We start from the raw sequence: 19669 nt of genomic DNA, 5'->3' as shown, positions 1-19669 counted from the left end.
GCTGTATCTAGGAAAACAGAGTTACAATTCCTCATACAATAAAAATTTAAATAAAAATAGAAATAGAACCACCACTGCATATAGAGGAAAGCTCTTTATGTTCGTTATTTGTAGCAAATTTGATAATATTGAAAGGTCTAATTTGGGAAAAACATCACCATGCACCTAAATATAAGACGCAGCCAGAGACTGTTTCAGACAACAGCAGGCAAAGCAGAAAAGTGGAAAGATAACAGCCACCTACCTAATGAATAAAAATGTATTCCAAAGAAAAACAGTCAGTGAAAAATAAGCTATTGGTGGTCTAGTCAGACGCAGATACAAATACCTTCATTTACAAGAACTGGATCATTAGGGCATATCCAAATTCTTTGTGCTCCTTTGTATTTTGTAACTGAATAGATGTGATTTATTCAATGGTTTTATTATTTATTTATTTGCTGTTACTTACTTGCTAAAAGCCAGCAACTACAGATCCTCTGATAAGCAAAATCTATTTTTTTATTTTTTTTTTTTCAGAAATCCAATATGATACTGGTTGTCAATGAAAGTATGGAGGCATAAATTGTCATTTTTCACTTCAGGATTAGCTTGAGTTAGCTGCCTTATCTTTTGAAGTGATACTCTAGTTAGAACCAAGGTAGCAGTAAAAATATCCAGTAATGTAGCAACTTTTTTTTTCAGGCAATTTACAGACATCATCTATTTAATCATTTTAATATCTTTGTGAGATGGTTACACTTGTTTATCTACACCTTCAGCTGGAGAATATGAACTGAGATATTCATTAATTTACCCAAGGGCACAAAGGGAATCTGCATCACATTTAGACTAAAATTCTCTTTTCAGCTCATTGTTACGTATGCATACCACTACACAATTCTCCCCCTCTCTAATTCAGCTTGCCATTATATTAATAAAGTAGCTGCACATAGTAACTCAAAATATCTTAACTCTTTTCAAAAATAGCTGATCATTTCTACAGGTAACTTCTGGTTGACTGAGAGTTACTTGTTCCTTTGACTGATGATGATGAAGAATCACTGCTATGCACAGCATTTTAGTAGATTCAATAGAACGAAACTCAGTTTCTAGTGTATATGTATCCATTGCATAAACCCCATTGTTCCAGGTGAATACCTAGATTAACCTCAGAGGCACAACACAAAGGAATGAATAGTTACAGACACTCAAACTGTACATGCACACACACACTAAGAATGATAATAAAAATTAAGTGGATAAGGCCTGTTTGCAGAGTGACTGACTTTTCTTTAAAGAAAGAGGCACAACGACCTACTAAGACAACATCACAACAATTTTCTTCCCTATCACTGACACACATTCTGTGTGTCAAAGAGATCTCCCTTCAGATCTGTGGAAGGAGGTGCAGGATGTTTCTGCCTCATATCCACTGTATGTGAGTGTTAGCAAACACCAATGAGAGTTAAAACGGGATAGCAAAGCAGAGCACTGAATGCGAGAATCTCCTTCTCAGAACAAAGGAGGTAATGATTGTGTTAATATTTAGCTACAGCCTTTACTCATTAAATCACTTGAGCACATGCCTACATTTGTCCCAATGAAGCAACAAACATGAAAGTATCATCTTACCTTCAAAGATATAACTCGGTGTTGTCTTCAGTTTCCAACTCAGCAGGATACCACCATTAAAGCATTTAAAGATCTCTTGATATTAAGCAAATTGAAGTCCTCTTAAAATCAGTTGCTTTTCTTGAGAGGGATGGTTGGAGACTTTTGTTTCAGTACTCTGACATTTCCAGGGTTTATTGATCACTATCAGTTTTTCTTCTAAATACCCCAGTTCTGTAAGCCTTCTTAGACCATGATTGTATAAAATTAGTTTTTCTGACCTGAGCTTATAAATATACATGCCAAACCCCAAAAAGCTGTTTAGAATTTATCAGTAATTTCTTATCCACATTTATGAATGAAGTTACCAGTTGCTAAATCTCTACCCCCACAATGGCCCCCCTCTGTCCACAATGATTATAAAAATTGGAAAAAAACTGCTGATCCTGGTTAAAGAATTTCTATGATCAGGAATTTCTAACCCAACTTTTTCTATGTTTTTTTAGTCAAAATAACATGCAAAATCCCAAATTATACAGTGTATATATAATTAGCAAAGCAAAATCTTCAACATATTTACTCGGGTTAGTTGCTTGGGTGACTTTATATCACCCGAGTAACAAATGTAGAACTCACACACTATGCCAAACTAACAATTGTATGAACTAACAATCGTATAACACCAATAAATGCCAAACGAACAATCACATAAACCCAATAAATGCTTACCAAAGGGACAATTGCATTTGAAGCCATTTATGTCCTCTTCACAGGTTCCTCCGTTCCAACAGGGTCTGTCTAGACACTCATTCATGCGACCAGAACACGTTTCTCCTGAAATTTTAGATTAAAATAAAAATACAAATGTGCTGACATGTTCAAATCATAGAGACACGTTTGTAATGAAGAAGGACTATGAGATTGTCACAGTCGAAATGCTGACCCCACTGGCCAAGGTGTGCTTACTGAGTACGCAGGGATACTGATAGACATCCTGTGTGTCATGAATTTTTCTGCTTCATTGGTTACAAGACAGTCCATTTTGACAGGCAATGTTGGAAGCATGACAATCAGAAAAATAGAAAGCTTTCCTGCTGAGGGCATACATAATCCCAGAGCTTTTTTCCGTTATACAAAATTACTATATTCAGGCAATTTTTGTTCAGTTGTGTCAATCATTTTCTTTCATTTCACTCACTGTCTCCTTTGAAAAAGAATAGCAGAATAACATTGCATATGAAAAGCAGGCCAACACTAATTTACAGACAGTTATGTGTAACAGTAGAGTTGAGCCTATGTTCTACAGAAAGTTGTCGGTACTATGATAACTGAATGTACCTTTTTCTTCATGTAATACAAAGGAGAAGGACGATCATTCACTGAAGAATATTTAATGAAGCAAAATGCAGATGAGACGGAATGAAATAATTAAGAGCAAAGGTAGGGAGTATAGTGAAATGTAGATTTGTAATCTACAATAGGTCTTGCTTTGATTTGTAACAGGAAATCTATTGCCAGCCAGAGGAATATGGAAGCAAATCGTATGTTCAGTATTATCACAGGTCAGCAGTGTACAAAGCACACTGGGCTTTCTGTGAACCTTACAGAAGATAAAACCAAAACAAATGCTGAAATTCCTCTGAATTCTTTGCACTGCAGAAAATATTTGGTCTCTTATCTGCAGTAGACATACATGCCCTCTCATACAACCATATGAACCAAGACAGTCAGCTCTCAAAACCTGTATTTTGTGAATCTACTAGATATAAAAGACCTCAATTGGAGAAGCCCTTAGTAGCACCAAGGTTGTCTTACACACATAAACTTATGACAGAGTGGCTCCTTTTAGGGTTTTTTCCTGCCTCTAAACATGCTTTGCATTTTCCATAAGACTTCAAGATATCTGGATGAAAAGAGGGAGACACAAGCAGAGACCAGGGAAAGTTCAGGTAACTCAGTAAACTAAAAAGATATCTGCTAGCAGCAGCTGCTGAGTGCTGCGTAGAATGTGCTGTGGCACCAGTGAGGAATACAGACAGTCAGGACTGGGCCAAATACGAGTCCTTTTCTAATTTCTTTTGATTTTTTAAATTTTCTTTGAAGTGCTGATAAAGTAACAGCACTATGTGCAACATTTCTGATCTAATTCTGTTATTTTGCTTTCCTTATGTTTTCTAGTTCAGCTCCATTTCCACAGTTAATCCCTGATTATGGTAGGTCTCTTTTGGGGAAGATAAATGGAAACGCATTGGCATCTGTTCTCTTCTTCTGCATAGACAAGTGGAGAGTAGCGCAAACAGAGTTCCCTCTAGAAGTAAATCATCTGGCCACAAGCCACGGGTAAGCTGCAGCATGTACAAGAAGAACTCCTTTAAACAGGTTCTTTTGCTTCCCTTGAGTTGTCGTGTAGTCCTAATAGGTAAAAGGTTAAAATACAGCAAATGCAATTCTAAGGGAAATATTGGAATGAGATCACCCCCTTTTACTCATGATACCCAAGATTTGTGAACTTCTTTCTGCCTTTTTGTGAAGATCGCTCTGTTTTCCTCTTGAAACTAAGGCAACAAAGGTATGTTACTGAACTTGATAGTACCATAAGTTCTAGACATGGCTATAACAGGTATAGCTACAGTTCCCTGTGAGCTGTTCTTATCCATCTCTGGTTTTCTTTTCTTTTTGGGGTAGGAAATTGTGACATTCAGCAGGAAAATGAGTCAACTGCATGTAGGCTTCTGATTACAGATCTATACTTTAAACCTGAGTATTTAGGTGAAATTCAGCTCCCTAAATGTCAGTATCTGATGCATTATAGGATATCCTGTATTCAGCCTCCAGAAAATAGTCTTTAGGGGATGAAATAGACAACAAGCAGAGAAAGCTGCAACAGTTTTATAACAGTACCATAAATTGGTCATTCAGGCTGGAAATCCTGACGGGATGGTAGAAAATAAGAGAAAAGAACAAAGACACAGAGGGCAGCTGTCAAGTGAGGAGTATTTCCAAAAAAACCCAAAAAATAGCATGTACTGAGCAAGGTGAACCCTTTAAGGAATTCAAAAGCAAAATGACATCTGATCAAAAGGTTAATTCTGTGACCATGTTTTGACTGAACTATATGAAATGATACAACACCCGGGTAGTCCTGAGAGGGTGATGAAATAATGAAGGCTAGAGGAATTTGGGACATGAAATGAACATTGGAGCTTTAGCTGTGTTGAGGACTAGTGACAAAACCCGATTGTGTGTAGAAAAGGTGAGAAAGGAGTCAAAGCCATTCTCCTATTCCAAGTCTGACAGGAAACATAATGATTCTGTCAATATGAGAAAGGATGCAGAAAAAGATAATTTATTTTCCATCTTCATTTGGAAAAAAATAAATATCTGCTGTAATGTATAGCTAAGAAATTCTCACCAGTAGCATCAGAAACTGAGTTTCACTTCTGATATCATGCCACTAACCCCTCTGTATTTTAAGACTTCAATGACTACAGTTTTTTTTAATGTATTAATCTATATTGCAACACTCCATAGATTAAAAGATTTAGTTCCAATTTAGACATTTAATCCTAAATGTCCAAACTAATGCTGTACAGTAGAGATATACATGCTATACTTGTTTAACAGAAACCTATCTGGTTTCAGGTACTTTGCTTTTATTTACCTATGGCCATGCTAGATGTGTACGAATTCCATTCTTCATTTAGGAGAACAAAGAAATAGAAATAAATAAATCAATCAATCCCTACTCTGATAAAAAAGGTGCTGATTTTATGCTGGAGGCCATTATTACAGCTAAATTACTTCAGTTGACAAAGGAGCAATTACATGCCAGTCAGTCTCATCTGAGTTATCAAGTACTGAGAATACCTTTCTCATAACTGATGAAAATATTTGTGAAAACTGCTGACTGATTTACAAGTTGCGCTAGCTAACAGTACTTGTAGAATGATTTAGAAAGATATCAAACTTTCTGAAATATTTGAGTTGAAAATGCTGTTAACACATTAAATACAGAGAGTTCACCATTTTTTTCCTGACAAACTTGCAGTATTGTTGACATACACAGCTAAGATTCTAGTTTCTATGCATCTCTCTTACCATTCCTTCAAGATCACTTTTGTTTCCCTTCTAATTTTGCTATCTAGCCACTGAAAAATACACGACTTACAAAGATGAAAAACTGATGGTATTTTTCATGTAAAAGTTAACAGTGCAGTTTTGGTAATTCTGTACATCTCAGAAAAGGCTAAGAGAATAGCATTTTCTTCCTATAAATCATGATAAAACTTGGAAAAGCCTTCATATTTTACTGCAATTTCTGCCAATCAAATGCACATGTTGTGAAAATAAAGGTAATTGCTTTTTGTGTACTGCAGACAATAACTAGCTCTTCTGGTAATGTGCCATAACATGGGGTGTCATTAAACTGGCAGTTGCACCTGACAAAAGGCATGTCTCAAAACTTCTTGCAAATAGTTGCTAGGGAAATTTAAGAATTCATGTCCTCAGACTACAAAGGCAATATATGGACAGTATTTTTTAAATATTCCAGAGAGAATCAAAGAATCTATGAAGCTACTGTGAGACCATATTTTCTGAGTATTTGAGACACGAAAAAAGCTGGACGCGTACAGAGAAGCCTTTTTTTTTTCAATATGCAGCTAATCTCAGCTATGCATTTTAACTGGATGATGAGAACCTTCTTTGAACATTACATAAAAATAACTAATTGGCTACAAATTACTTTCAACATCAAAGTATGTTAATATAAATATTTTCTGGATTTACACTTTTAAGGTTAAAATTAATACAACACATCCAAAAATAATTAGTAGTAAAATGTAATATTTAAATAACATCCAAAAATAATTAGTAGTAAAATGTAATATTTAAATATCTATTTAATAAATAATAGCTTAGGATCTGAATTTCTAAATAATTTACAGGGATCATGTCACCAAATTCTGAAATACAAAGAGAATGTTAAAACTGATCATGAGCGGATTCTACTTTTATTAACTCTGTAGTGTGCTTTATCCTGTATAAATTTGAAGTATTCTTAAAATGTATAACAAATAAGTACAGCTACTTAGGAAAGTCTGTCAGTCTTGCAAATTGCATGGCCTGACGTTGAACAGCAACATTTTCTACAGGCACGTTGATGATACACAAGTGACAGTTTATTCTGCGGGAGCACAAAAGTTTTGAGAAGAGCCTAGGGACCTGAGTAGGTGCACGCTGAAAAAATGAGGAAAAGATATTTAGTCCTTCACCAGCATTACTGATGTAACTTTCTCTGTTTAAAAAAAAACATGCTATTTTAGCAAACGGAGATGTTCTGAAGTTCTCAGGTAAATATAACTGGAGATCAGAGAAAACAAAGAAATATTCCTTTTCATAAATATAATGGGCGAAGCCTCAATGAATCTTCCTTCACTTCAAAAGTAGGAGCAACTCTGTACGATCACTAGATTGAAAGTTTGTACCTTTCAGTGGTTCAAGCTTTGGATGTTTTATTTCTGCTTAACTTAAAGAGCTTAATTTATCTGAACTAATTGAACTATTTTTAGATTATGCAGAATATCCACAAAACTGATTTTTATTTTGATATCAGAATAACTTAACTTCATATCCTTCTCAAATATAATATTCAGAAATTAGAATAAAACTGGAATTGATTTGAGAGCTTATTTTCTCAATGTAATACACATTATACATAAGTATCCCTTATTAATCGCCATTACTACTATTAACTTCTCTGTCTGAATTATAAAACACATGCAAAAGTATCAAAATACAAATTTTTGTTTACATACTCTTTATCCCAACTTTTGTTTTATAGGTGTAATGGGATATAAAGTTTGACAATGCATAGGCAGACAGAATGACCAAAATTAATAAAAGGATGTGTAAGAACATTTTTTTAACTAAAAAAAACCCTCCTTGCTTGTGGAAAAATTACTTCAAGACATAATCTGAATCTTTTTCTTCCCAGATCAGATGAAAATCAAATGATTTAAAATTCTACTTAATGTAATCTTAATGAACTACTACTGAAAAAAACAAGAGGGTTTTTTAGTTTCACTAGTATCCAAAACAGTAACAATATATTTGAAGGATGTCTTCACAACACTCCTGCCTTACTGTCCACCAGTCTGTAAAATGTATATAAAGCATTCAAGTCACGTACCTGAGAATAAATCATGTGATTTTGTTGCTTTCCAAGCAACATAAATTACTGTACTGACGTATCAGCCTGAGTAACATTTCTGCTAACTTTGCAGAAAATGCAGTTATGAAAAAGCAAGACAGATGGTCCAGGTGTGGCTTTAGTGAACTTAACTGACATTTCCCTTTCTCAACTTTGTTGTTATACACACGTTGTCATTTTTTTCTTTTATTCAAAGTCTTTTCTGTGTAAGAAATTGCAGTAGTTAAAAATCCAAACTAATTTTATTTTTTATTTATTTACTTCATACAGCGCTAGCCTTTCTGTGAACACTTATTCCAGATTGAAAGTGATTTGCATGATGTTGTTTTAAACCACTTCCCTGGCTCAGCTCCTCTGAAAGCGCGTTAACTCGGAGAAGGTCTGTGGCTCTTCAACCGTAAGCTGCCACGAGCCCAGCTCATCTCCCTCTGTGGGATAACACCGTACATCTGCCAGGATGCATTGGCACAGGGTGCCAAGGACAATAGTCTCTCCTAGCAGAAAAGGCCAGCCAGAGCCCCCATGGAGGCTGCACTGCCCGATGCCCTGAGCCACACACCCAGCCCAACCCTGTTTGTGCTGGAGACATGGGAGCAGACATGAGCTGTGCTCACAAGATGGCCTTGCCCTGTCAAAATAGGAACTGCATGAATGGAAATACAAGCAGGTATTTCAAACAGAGAAGGCTTGTGTGAACAAACCAACTGAACCCAATTGCTTTCCTTTGTGCAGCAAAAATAATAATGTCATAATTTCAGGTGACCCTGCTAAGATAAGCAGACATAGGGCCCTGAGAACACTAATAGGCCCTAACTGCCCTAAGCAGCCCCACCTGGGACCTTCCCACACACCCTGTGTTTCATCCAATGAGCTCCTTCTCAGCTCAGCTCTACACAGCTACAGGCACACAGATCTGGCCTGAGCTATTCTGTAGATGTGTCTGTTCCTAGTCCTGTTTCTGGCCCTGTCTCAGGAATGGACTTCAGCCCCTGCTGCAGGTGGTTTTTCTCTTTGGATGGACCCCCTGGTATGTACATTGTAGTTTTGTCTCTGGTCCTGTCTCCTGCTGCCTCTAACTTGCTTCCATGGATGGGCTCTGGAGCTGGTCCATTGCTTGCGATGCCTGGGGCTCATGAGGGACCCTGTTTAGGTGTTGCAGGACTGTGCCTCGCTTAGTGATGCCACTGCCTGCACTGGGGTTACACTTGCATCTTCATTTGTAGTTCCCCTCACAGAGCAGCCTTGCTCTTGCTGCTCCCTTTTGACAGGGTCAATCTTCACTATGCCATCAGCTGTTCTAGACTTCATTTGTAGAAGGGGTTAATTGTTCCTAAGCTTACTTGTGTTGAAAAGGATTGGTTTTCACACAACTTCATGTATTTTCCTTCAAGACTGATTTCTCTTAATGGCATCAAGGATATACTGTTCACATACATCACAGAGGGGATAAAATATTTAAAAAAACATCCTGACAATTTAATTACTGAAAGTACAAACACTTAAATACTTCCTTAGGTAGACTCCAAATATTAAGTGGACTTGTCTGATGTATTTGTGGAATAAAAAAGGAAAACCAAAGCACAGAAATCTGAAGTTATAGAATGATATTAAAATTTCCCACATGCCATTTTCCTCTTTTGGACAAAAAGAGAGACTACTGAATAGCATCATATATAGAATACATTAATGTCAAACTCAAAAAGCCACTGGAAGGCCTACATTGGTGATGAGCCTTAATACTGTTATTTGTTACTTGTGCATGGGTGAAACAATGATGGATCAGTATCTTGCTATGTGAGGTACAATATATATTCAGAATAAAATGATTTTCCAAATCTTAACTATACAATCAATATCATAGATACAAACCCTCAAGAGAAGCCAATGAGGCAACATTGCTCATCTACTTAGAGTTCTCAGCAGCTGTCTTCATGTTTTTGCAGGCATCTAAACAAACATGAGTTTTAATGAAGGATGTGTTTGGATAAAGACAGCCTTTTTTTCAAATACTTCAAGAAGAGCTTCTTTTAAACCGGAAAGGAAGCACAGTGGTATTTGTTTAGAAATACCAGTCACCATGAAAGCTGGAATCATTTCACGCTGAACACTGATGTTTTGAGATAGAGTTAATACAATGATACAGAAGAAGGGATAGACTGGGAATGACTTTGAAGGTAAACAGAATTATGTTATGTTTAAAGAACTGAGCCAGGAGGCCAGGAGAGGGCAATATGGAGGTTCATCACATGATCAAAAGGATGGGGTAATTTTGTTGAGAAAAAAAAAAAAAATTACTCCATTTTTAAAGATCATACTGCAAACTTGCAAGTTTGATGTAGGCCAAATTCTCTTGTAGGAAGTGGAGAGTACTCCAGATACCTACAAAAGGTCTTCATATTAAAGTTTCCATCACAAGTACAGTTTACAGTTCAAAAGGAAAGACTGTGGTATATGATATTACAAAGTATTTGTTTTTACTGTGCAAATACCCAAGTATTGGATTTTTTATGAACTTGTTTTTTTTACTAAATCAGATCATGCTTTTCATGTTGACAAATCCCATTACAGTGCCTAAAGGGTCCCTAGCTAACAGAATGTAAAGCATTTGAGAAATGCTCATAGACATCAGATCGATCAATTATCTAGGCAGAGGAGACAGCTATGAGTTGTCTATGTAATTTTTTTTTTTTCTGAAGTAAAAAATGATTCTAATGTTATATCAAAAAGTACCCAGGGATTCATTTATTAGCAGGAGAGAAACCAAGTTGGTGACTGGGAACTCATGGCTTATTTGCAAATCTATGAATCCTGGTACACAAAGTATGATAGTTCCCCAAAGATGTACAGCATCCTGAGCAACAGTAACTTCTGGTTTACTCTTTAGTTTATTTACTATTGCCTTTGATATTTCACCTGATATTGAATTTACTATTTATGAAGAAAAATGAAGTACATCTGAATATGTAAAAATGTTGAATTGCAGATAAATGACATAACAAACACAGACACAAAAAGAAATGAGATAAGAATAAATGGGGTTTTTTTAGTATTACACTGAGATACTCTTCGCTGATTCATAACGTGCAGTTTTGAATGAAGTAATCTCTTCTGTGCTGAGGAATATCCCAGGATCATAAACAGAGACTACATGAAAATGGAATTGCTAGTGTAGTGATAACATTTTTATAAGTTTAAACAGCCTTTTACTAGTTGTTTGTAGTTCATACTCTGAAAAATCAGAATTTGATATATTGAGTACATGTGATAATGAGTTACACTAAATATGTAATATTATGAAACTTCTTTTTCCTTTGAATTTGCTTCTATGGAAATGCTATTATATAATATCTCATTGGGTGATAAAATAAATAAATAATAAAAAAAAGAGAGTATATTCCAGTAATATATAAGCAAGTCCTCGCGTTCATAGAGCCACAGAATGGTTGAAGTTGGAAGTGACTTCTGGAGGTCATCTTTTTCCTGCTCGAGCAGAAGGGGTTGGACACCTAAAGCCACTTTCCCAGGACCATGTTCAGATGTCTTTTGACTATCTGTACAGATGGAGACTCCACAGCATCCATGTCTGTGTCACCCTCACAGTAAAAAAAAAAAAAAAAAAAAAAGTGTCTCCTGATGTTCAAACAGCACCTTCTGTATTTCAGTTTGCCCACTGTATCTAGTCCTGTCATTGTGCACCACCGAAAGAACCCAGTGCCATTTTCTTTGCATCCTCCCTTCAGGTGTTTATATATGTTGATGAGATCCCTCCCTGATCCTTTCCTTCTCCAGGCTGAACAGTCTCAGATCCCTTAGTCTTTCCTCATAGGAAAGATGCTCCAGTCCCTTAGTCATCTTAGTGGCCCTTCACTGGACTTTATCCAGTAGTTCCATGTCTCTCTTGTACCGGGGAGCCCAGAACTGGACACAGTACTCCAGGAGTAGCCTCAGTACCAGTGCTGACTAGAGAAGGATCACTTCCCTTGACCTGCTGTCAAAATGCTTCCTAATGCAGCCTAGGCATTTCCCTTCTTTGTTACAAGGTCACATTGCTGGCTTACACTCAACCTGATGTCCCCCAGGACCCCCAGGTTCTTCTCTGTAAAGCTGCTTTCCAGCTGGTCAGCCTCCAGCATGTACTGGTGCTTGGGGTTATCCCTCCCCAGGTGCAGGGCTTGGCACTTCTCCTTCCGGAACTTTGTGGGATTAATGTCAGCCCATTTTTCAAGCATGTCAAGGTCCCTCTGGATGGCAGCATAACCCTTTGATGTATCAGCAACTCCTCACACTTTTGCTTTACCGAGAAACTTGCTGAGGGTACACTCTGCTCCATCAGCCAGACAACTAATGAAGATGTTAAACAGCACTGGACCTGCTATTGACCCCTGGTGTCCACCTCTAGTTACGGGCTTCCAGCTTGACTTTGTGCCACTGATCACCACCTTCTGGGCCTGATTGTTCGGCCAGTTTTCAATTCATCTCACTATTTGCTCATCAACTTTTTCATGAGGATATTGTCGGAAACAGTTCCAAAACCTTGCTAATGTCAAGGTAGACAATATACACAGCTCTCCCCTCATCTACCATGCTAGTCATGTCATCGTAGAAGTTTATCAAGCTGGTCAAGCATGACTAACCCTTGGTGAATCCATACTGACTACTCCAGATGATTTTCTTGTTGTTCAAGGTTTCCAGGATTAGCTGTTCCACCACCTTCCCAGTGACCAAGGTGAGACTGACCCGCCTGTAGTTCTCCTGGTCTTCCTTTTAGCCCTTTTTGAAGATAGGAGTGATATTTGTTTTCTTACGGCCTTTGGGCATTTGTCCTAATCACCATGATCAATTAAAGTTTATCGACAGTGACCTCGTAATGACATCTGCTAGCTCTTGTAGCATTTGTAGCTGCATCCCATCAGGGCCTATGAATTTAAGTATATCCAGTTTGCCTAAGTATTTTCTGACCTGAGCCTCTTTCACCAAGGGTATGTATTCCTTGCTCCAGCCTTTCCTTCTGGTCTCCAGGTCATTGGATTTCTGAAGAACAGTCTTACTAGTACAGACTAGACAAAGGCAGCATTCAGTACCTCAAACTTTTCCATGTCCACTGTCATCAAGTCCTTATCTCATTAAGCAGTGGGCCCACATTTTCCCTACTCTTCCCTTTGTCACCTATCTACTTGTAGAAGCACTTCTTGTCGTCTTTCACATCCCTTGTCAGATTCAACTGCATTTGGGCTTTGGCTTTACTAACCTTATCACTGCATGTTTGGATAATGTCTCTGTATTTCCTCCTAGGTCACCTGTCCTTGCTTCCACCCTCTGTATGTTTCCTTTTTTGTGTTTGAGTTTGGCCAGGAGCTCCTTGATCATCCATGCAGGCCTCCTGGGCATTTTTGCCTGACTTCCTGCTCTTTGAGATGAACTACTCTTGAGCTTGGAGGAGGTGATAGGCTTTCTTGGGCCCTTCTTCCCTCCAGGACTTTATCCCATGGTACTCTTCCAAGCAGATCTTATATCCTGCTGTATTTTCCTTGCAGCTGGGGTGGTTGAAGTCCCCCATTAAGACCAGCGAAGTACAAAATAAGGGTTGAAGTTTCAGCAACGAAATAGGAATATGTTAGATTTTGTACAGGTAAGTCAAGTATTTTTTTCTGTTTGCTTGTAGTCAGACATTTATTTTTGCTATCTCAATGGAATTTAGGCCACCCCAGGGACAATCCTCTGTTTTGTTACACATTTGTTAATAAATGATCATGAACAGGAAAAATAATCTTTTATTAAATGTGTATTCAAATGACTAAGAAATTATATTCTCAACTCAAATTGAGGACAAAAAAATCTGCAAATATATATCACATACATAAATATATGTATATATTTAAATGAATATAAACATATTTGAAATTAAAAGTGTTAGTGCTGAAATGTTAAAAGTGAGTGTAGCTAGCCAGAATTTATAATGAAAAATTAGCACTGAAGTTATAATTACTTGATAGCTCAGCACTTTGTAGGTGACCCAGAAAGATCCAAATGTGCTATCTCAATGGTTTAACTGGGACTTACAAGTCTAGTACTGTGCATGCTCCCTGAATTGGAGCAAGAGCCGTCAGCAACTTGGAAAAATAAGCTGTAAATTAATGATTAACTAGCACAGATGACACTGTGTATACTATAATATTTATTTTTGTTTTTGTTAATAGTAGTATACCACAGATTGTAAATAAAGATAGAGAAGCATTCAAAGCATTAGTGCTTATGCTGGATGATACAGACTAAAGTCTGCGAATGCAACACTTCAGTATTGCTGAATCCAAAATTATTTTCTGCCTCACACACATAGTATCAGGGTACTCACACAAAACAGAAAATTATGACAAAAATGAATCACGTTATCAGCTTGTGTGAGATTGATTCATCTAAGCCATTGAAGAAATCTATAGCCCATCTCATTCTAGAACAGATGTCTAAGATTGGCAGATGTCCTATCTCCACTGAGTAGAAGGGGAGTCTGAACAACTCACTCAAATATAGCTGTTTATATTCCATATGTGCAGAGAGATGATATTGTTGATCTCATTCCTCCTCATGCTTAGATTTTCCTGTTCTGTACCAAAACATTTGTTGTTTTCAGCCTGTGTATGACTAAATCCATAATACCTAGGACTGCATAACAGCGAAACAGAAATAATACAATTAAAATTGTGTTTTGGAACTTGATCGATTTTTGTTGGTCTGGTTGGTTTTGCCAATGGCATCAAAGCTCATGCTCAGAATTGTGCATTTAGTGGAGGGAAGGTCAGCTGAGGAACAATTAGGATTGTGCTGGTTTTGGCTGGGGTAGAGTTAATTTTCTTCATAGTAGCTAGGATGGGGCTATGTTTTGGATTTCTGCTGGAAACAGAGTTGGTAATACAGTGATGTTTTAGTTATGGCTGAGCAGTGCTTACACAGAGCCAAGGGCTTTTCTGCTTTTTGTACTGCCTTGCAGTATAAGCAGGCTTGGGGTGCACAAAAAGTTGTGAGGAGATACAGCCAGGACAGCTGACCCCAACTGTCCAAAGGGATATTCCATACCATATGACATCATGCTCAGCATATAAACTAGGAGGAAAGCTGGCCAGGGGGACGCTGATAAGGGACTGGTTGGGAATCCGTCGGTTGGTGTTGAGGAATTGTTTTTCATTTCCATCACTTGTCTTTCTTGGGTTGGATTTCTCTCTCTTATTGTTATTTTCCTTTTCATTACAATTTATTATTTTTTTAACTATTATTATTTTATTGTGTTTCAATTATTAAACTGCTCTTATCTAAGCCCACAAGTTTTCTCACTTTTACCCTTCCAATTGTCTTGCTCCCCGCCCCCCCGTCCTGCTGGGGAGGGGAGTGAGTGAGCGAGCACGCAGCTGTGTGGTGTTTAGTTACCGGATGGGGTTAAATCACAACAACAATCTAAGAGTTTCCATGCTAATTCAGTTAAAAGTCCTGTAAGTCATACAAACACACAAATATATATATATAAAAAAAATTGTTATTAAACAATCATATAAACGTTGCTTACATAGAATTGGGCAATCACATCTGTAGTACAAGGCACTTCAAAAGAGAAAACTTACCTTTGAACCCAGCAGCACAATAACATGAAAAGTGGCCAATTAAATCCATACAGGTAGCTCCATTCTGGCAAGGTGAACTTGAGCATTCATTAATTTCAACTTCACATAAGGGTCCTTCATATCCAGGCATGCAATTACAGCTGTAATTACGCAAGTGGTCCTGACAGAAACCATATTCAGAGCACTGGTTTCCAATGCAATTGTCTATATCAAGTTCACAAAATGTACCCGTGTAACCAAGGGGACATATGCACCTGTTATTGAAATGAGAGAAGAAAAAAACAAAATCACAACACACCAGCCTTGAATATATAGGTCAATAATGTCTATTAATGTTAACAACATTTTCACTTTGAATTACTCACAAATGAATTGCAATTTTTTTCGATCTTCTTTTTTTACCTTTAATTAGTCACTAAATAACTTTGTTTCACATAGACTGCTTCCAGTAATTAAATGGAATTGCACACGAATCAAAATCTTAGCTATTTAGACGGGACAAACCAGTAGCTATATAGCTTTTAATATCAAACTTCCAATGACAATATTCAAATAGTATACTGGTATTACGCATTTTAATAATTTATTTTCTGAAAATTATTAATTGCCTGCTACAATACCACTAAGAGAAAAAACAATATTGCATCCTGCTTGCTCTAGACATGAAATCAGTATAAAAATGCTTTATCATTAGAAACAAAGGTGGCAATTTCTGTCTGTAACTGAAAAAACCCCACCCCAATCTATACAACTTCAAAGAAATTGAGCAGGATATTTTTTTCCCCACAACATATGATGACATATAAGTTGTATAAGACTGGAGATGACTTTTTCATGCTTCCCTTTCTACCAGGTTTTTTTTTCTTATGTATGATGAAAACAAAGCTGGATTGTCTCATAGCTGATCCACATCTCACTAAATTAGAAAATCCCTTTTACTTGGCAATATTTTTTTTTGATTGATCCTCTCCTTACCATGTGCAGATGTCTTCTCGCAAGGGAGGAGAGAATCTTACAATAATCTTACATATTTTTGATCCACAAGCGTGCTATATAGATGCTGGAAAGAGCTAACATGTTAAGGAAGCCTTGATTATAGCAATTTTCCCTACTGATCCATCTGGCAGAAAGGATATTTTTTTCTTTATTTTTAACAGAAGTGACTGTTCGTGTTTGCTTCAGTTCTTGCCTATTATTCCTGCCTTTTTATGTTAGACTTGTGGAAATTTCCTCTTAGATATTTTTATATCTCTATCAAATTTCCAACAGGATAATTGTAAGTCAGTAGGAAAAAGACTCCATGTAAGATTCTGTGTACAGAAAGGATTCTATAAAAGATAACATGATGATAGCTATTTTGAATGTAATTTCACAAAAGCTTTTTGCAATCTAACTTTTGGACAAAGGAATTTATAACCAGATCCACCACTGGTATACTTTGTTCTCTGTTCAGTTAGGCTCTAATTGGACCTGCAATTCTTCTTGGCCAGAGAGAATTTGAAAGACCAAACAACTTTGCCTGTGCACAAACTAGAGACTGAGAATGCAGAATACTGTGGGAGCTCCATCTATCATAATACTAATGAAATACTTCTGAAGAAAAAGGAAGAAGGAGAAGGGATATGTATAAAATGAATAGCTCCATATTTGATCCAATTAAATTTTATTTTTTTTTCTCCCAAGGTTATCTGCGGCCATTAGTGCAGCCATTAGAGTTCAAGACTAGCTTCAGAGCACATAGAAAATTAGGTGATTTTTCCCTTCCATATTGTGACTAAAAGAAGCCTACGGTAAAGAAGGTATCTTTATAAGGAGATATTGTTGGTTTTTATGTTGAACTCTACAGTGTACTGAGTTTAGAGATGGTTTAATAATTTTCTTATAATTAAAAGACTTTTAATCTATGGAAAAAACAGGTGCTATTAGAAAATAAAATGGTTAATTCTTTAAATAGCAAAATCACCAAGTGATTGAGACACAATTATTATTTTTTATAATATATAAACAAATATTAGCTGCTGTTCTTTCCACTGTCTCCTTGATGGAAGGCCCAAGCTTCCCAGTCGTATTTTTGTCAACTTTTTTTAAAATTAGGAAATTTTTTCATAATACCTGAGGCCTGGCTTTGTGCTTGCTTGTGTCTCAAGGTGCATCTGTATAACCATTTTAGATCAGATGAGGAGAAGACTTTCATGATTAACTTCCTGGCTGTTCCAAACTGCAATGTTTCGTATCACATTGCAGAGCAGTATCAGAGCATGTAAAATTGTTTTGTTTCAGTTTAAACTAAATAAGTAGATGTGCTCCTTGGAGTACAGCTAATGCACACCAACTGCTAACAGGCTTTTAGTCCATGGACCAAAACACAGCTTGCTTGAAGTGAGCCCTCAATATCTTGTATGTGAGTTCTTCAGCATCACCATTTTTGCTTTACAGATCCATTGCTACTGCACTACAGTACCTACTCAAGTAGGTGTAACTACTGTATTCTCTCTTCCAACCCCAGTCACTCCTTAGCAAAGGAGAAATCTTCCCCTCCTCTTGAGAGCTCCAGCTGCTTCTGTTTCTCACTTTTAAAGGAATGAAGTTTGCATCTCATACGGTTGTTTTACAGCTGAATGTAAATGATGATTTACATAAAATGTTATTATGCATAAACATGCAAAGCAAGTGCACTTTTAGTTACCTTTAGCTGCACAGTTTCGGGATCCACCACCAGTAAAACTTCAGTATGGAAACAACAGTCATACTAATTTTTCTGGTACAGTTAATCACTTTATTTCCTTCGTTAACTATTATGTAGTAAAAAAAATATTCCTTTTACAGTAGTATTAGTGTGTATATTGTGAAAATGCAACTACTCAATCATTCTTTGAAAATGTGGCTCTTATCATTAATATTGAATAAAATATTTAACTTACAGCTCTCCTTAACAGGAAAGAGAGGATAAAGAGAAGGAAGTTTCTGTCATTTCCTTATTATTACTAGTTGTGTAGCTTCTGACACCGCAGAACTACACAGAAACAGATGTAATGGAGAATCTTCTAATTTCAGTTTCATGCTTCTGATTCTGTACTGCGAGCAATGCTGTTAGAGTCTCGTATTTTACAGTGCTTCGGTGTCTGTAGGACTCTGAACCAATTAAGAATGGAATATGCTTTGTTTTTCCTGGTGAAATTTTAACTGGATGTCTTTCAATTTAATATTGCTCAACGTAAAACTACAAACTAACGATGCAGAAAGAGGTTTTGTTCTGTTAGTGTTTGTTAAGCACATACATCAATGCAAACATGAGTATTCTAGTGCTCTGAGTAACAAGTTAATTTTTTAATGTGTTGAGGATTAGAACATCTAACAATCATTAATTTATTGTTTATAATCCGGACTACGGTTTAGAGGTGATAGGATCTAGAAGTTCAATAAACTCCTTATAAATGTAATTTATAATAATCTACATCAAATTCTAATGGCATGTTTGCAAATAACTTTAGTACATAGCAGCATATATGCAAAATCTACAAAGGAAGATTAAAAAATATTTAAATGAATAAGTTAGTAATAGTCTTTCTTTAAAATATGTACTTTATAATCTGTCTATTTTTTCAATAAATACAGGCCATTTTTGTGCAGTAAAAGTCTAAGCTAGTCCAGTCTTAAAGTTAGGTGCATTTTTTATTAATTTAACAGCATTAACATGTAATAGTTAACACTTACATTAAGGCATTGTATATTCAACAGCACTATGTACAAAGCAGATACAGATCATACTGTGGATCTTTCTTAAATTTAATGTGTAGTAGTGTAAGTGAAGTTCTGTGGGATTTGGATATCAGCATCTGAGTGTGTTTATTTGTGTCTTTAACATTTTTATAAGATACTAAATGATCCAAGATGTTACTAGATATCTTTTCATCTCTAAGTCGATCTATGAAATGAGTCTTGAACATAGTTCTGTTGAACACTGTGCTGGTATAACACTGATATAACTAAACTTCAAATATCTTTTCCTGTCTGTCTTGGAAATAATATCAAGACCAATGATCTCTAAGTAATTAAGTCTTTTACACTTGTACTAGGAAAAATACCATCACCACATTAGATTTTAATGAATATGACCTTGCATTAATACTTCAGCAGCATTAAAATACTGAACATGATATCAAAAGCACTAAATCATGGATTGATTTGCAGTTTTCATTTGCTGCAAAGCTGAAATGCTTCTGTACAATAAATTCGAAAAGAATTTGTATACAGA

General features: G+C 36.4%; 1 protein-coding gene across 1 annotated transcript in view; it reads right to left on the bottom strand.

Moving 5' to 3' along the window:
* Window positions 1-19669, bottom strand: part of EYS (eyes shut homolog) — an 874211-nt gene that overhangs the window by 737901 nt on the left and 116641 nt on the right. Inside the window, exons 10-11 of the mRNA XM_054197017.1 lie at window positions 15415-15668; window positions 2323-2427 (exon numbers count right to left, since the gene is read on the bottom strand). Of these exons, the coding sequence (XP_054052992.1) occupies window positions 2323-2427; window positions 15415-15668 (359 nt within the window). The remainder of the gene's footprint in view (window positions 1-2322; window positions 2428-15414; window positions 15669-19669) is intronic.

This window comes from Rissa tridactyla, chromosome 3, assembly GCF_028500815.1.
Source record: "Rissa tridactyla isolate bRisTri1 chromosome 3, bRisTri1.patW.cur.20221130, whole genome shotgun sequence".
NCBI lineage: Eukaryota > Metazoa > Chordata > Aves > Charadriiformes > Laridae > Rissa > Rissa tridactyla.
This window is presented reverse-complemented; position numbering and strand designations above follow the sequence as displayed.